Genomic DNA, 2,625 nt, shown 5'->3' on the forward strand with positions numbered 1-2,625 from the left:
ACTTAAAAACAGCAAGATAAGAGGCCTGTCTTATGCTCAGAGGCAGATCATTCCACAGTTAAGGAGCTGCCACAGAAAAAGCACAGTCCCCTCTGAGCTTGCATTTTGTCTTTGGGACTCTCAGACTAGTAGTCTGATAGGGGCAGATGCTCTCCTCTGAACAAAACTCTTGTTATTAATCCTATCCTTTTTTCTGGCTTTATTTCACATACTTGCAGTATAAACAGCTTCAAGCAGTATTATGGTCTGGAGAAGCTGCATGGAGTGAAGGAGTTGAGCATCTCTTAGTGCTGCACTGGAGACTTAAGTAGCGCAACAGTTTGAGCAAATGTGAGATAATACAATACTGTCTTAAGTGTGCATCCACTGGTTTATTGCATAAAACCTCCATACAATACTAAGAAGTTTGTGTTTGTAATGTAAAGAAACAGAAAAAGGATTGAGGAGTATGAATGGTGCAACAAGGCCCTGAATTACAAAGAACAGGAGAGTGGCCTACTTGTTTGGTCCAACACCACAGAACCACCCAGTTGAATTCCTTGGATAGAGGACATGTCTAGGATCTCCGTAGAGCCAGGCTACAGGAAGAGAAAAGACAAACAGATTACACCAGGGGAAGAAAACATCAAACTTTATGGACGAGCACATTGAAACTTTAAAAGGAAGCAGGAAAAAGAAATCTAAATTTTATATCCAAGACAAAAAAAACTTTATGCTTTTCTGAAGTTTTCCCAAATCCGCCACAAGGGGGCACTGGAGCATGCACTTTCACATTCAGATGTTATAGTTCTCAAGTTTCCAGCTCACACATGCAGTAAACAAAAACACCCTTATTACCAGTACCTGAAGTGCTTTCAAATAATATTCATTTGCTGTCTAACCCTAAAAACAACCAGGACTGGTTTAGTTTATTTAGAACGAATCCACAGACTCAACAAATTCAGCACATTTGTCAGCAAAAACTGAAACCAATCGACCTTTGATAACCAGTGATTTGGAAAACCTCCCAATGGAAATAATGAAAAATTAGGGCATCTCAGTTGTGGGCACAGATACTGTGTCAGTATATGACTTGGCTAATCAGTCTGATTTGTTGACTCTAGATAAGGGAGCGCGCCCAGAGTGCTAGAATGAGTACAAAGCAATAAAGACCTACTGACCTGACATTGATAGGAAGGGCTTATGTACATGTGAATGGGAAACATTTACATAGAAAGTTTAAATAATTTTAGATAAATAAAATAAATAAACTATTGCAAACATGAAAGAGATTAAGGGTTAAAAAAAAAGAAAATTTCAGCTCCATCTAGCAGTAATAGAATCCCACTGCTTAGTGGTGGAAAGATCACTGATGTAAAATGAGAATAAGGAAACAAATGTTTCTCAAGAAGACTGTAATTCCAGCCAAACACAAAGTCCAAAAAACATATGTTAGTAAAATATCTACAGATTGTGTAACAACTAGATACAGATCAATGTTTTATGATTTTATAAATCAAACTGCCCCTGTGTCTTGAATCTAAAATGTTAATTAAACATAATTTGCATTTAAAACTTGGAGGTTTTTTTTTTCTTTTTTTACAAATCAAAATTAAATTTGCTTATAATCAGCAACCCGATTAAACAAGTCTCAAGTCTCCTTCCCCACAGTATAATTCTGCCATCTCTATGTTTCATAATGGCAATAGTGTGTTCAGGCTGATGTGCAGTGTAAAATGTTAGCGGTTAATGAAATGTGGGGTTAATTTAACTAGATTGCCTTCTTTCACATATCTGCTGTGTTCCCAAATAGCTAAAAACTTTGGGTCACTGATTTATAACCAAAACGCTGCTTCAATCTTCTTCAGAAGTTTTCCCCTGACCTCTCTGGCGTTCCTTTGTCTCCAAAGCCTCTTTCCGACTGAAAATAGCAGGTTAACACGCGTTTTTCAAACATGGGTCGACCCGCCAACAATTGGCATTTGGCTCCCTTCACACTTGCAAAAAAACTGGGTCTAACCCCTCACTGACAAGCTGCACGTCGTTGAGCTGTTCCCACTGCCACTAATAGCTAACTCTTCCCGGGTTTAAACAGGTTTTTCGGCCAGTGGGAAAGGGGTACATGTTGCAGTTTGATCATTAATCCTCCCCAAGCCTCTATTTACTATATAACACACACACACACACACATTTGTTAAAACATCATGAAAACCATATAACCTTTTCCGTTTATCTTAAAATCCTCCATTTACTGTCTTTTGTCTTTTCTTTCAATACCCAATATTAAAGGTTTTGGTTATTGTGTGACAAATTGTAAAAATATTTAGTTGGGCTCACCTTTGAGGTGAAGACTTGCAAAATTTTAAGTAATGAGTCCTTAACGAGTATCTTAAATGCACCTAGAATTTTAACCTCACTAGATTCTTACACCTTAGCATGCATCTTGGATGTAGTTGAGATTGTGTCAGAAACATTTGAATTTCTTGGTTTCACTCACCTAAAATTCCTATTCCTATGTAGCCCAGGATGACGGCCATAAACAAAATACAGCAGATAATATCCGTGCATCCTCTGTGGAGAAAAAAAAGAAGATAAAAATCAAGTAGATGTTTGGTGATAAAAAAAAAAAAAAAAAAAAAAAAAAAA

The 2,625-nt window shown here is 37.2% G+C and overlaps 1 protein-coding gene across 2 annotated transcripts in view; it reads right to left on the reverse strand.

Moving 5' to 3' along the window:
* slc44a4 (solute carrier family 44 member 4) overlaps positions 1-2,625 on the reverse strand; it is a 29,364-nt gene that overhangs the window by 13,502 nt on the left and 13,237 nt on the right. For both annotated transcript variants that reach the window (XM_015376940.1, XM_015376939.1), the window contains exons 3-4: positions 2,477-2,550; positions 500-578 (exon numbers count right to left, since the gene is read on the reverse strand). In XM_015376940.1, the coding sequence (XP_015232426.1) occupies positions 500-578; positions 2,477-2,550 (153 nt within the window). The remainder of the gene's footprint in view (positions 1-499; positions 579-2,476; positions 2,551-2,625) is intronic.

This window comes from Cyprinodon variegatus, unplaced genomic scaffold, assembly GCF_000732505.1.
Source record: "Cyprinodon variegatus isolate N-32 unplaced genomic scaffold, C_variegatus-1.0 Scaffold144, whole genome shotgun sequence".
NCBI lineage: Eukaryota > Metazoa > Chordata > Actinopteri > Cyprinodontiformes > Cyprinodontidae > Cyprinodon > Cyprinodon variegatus.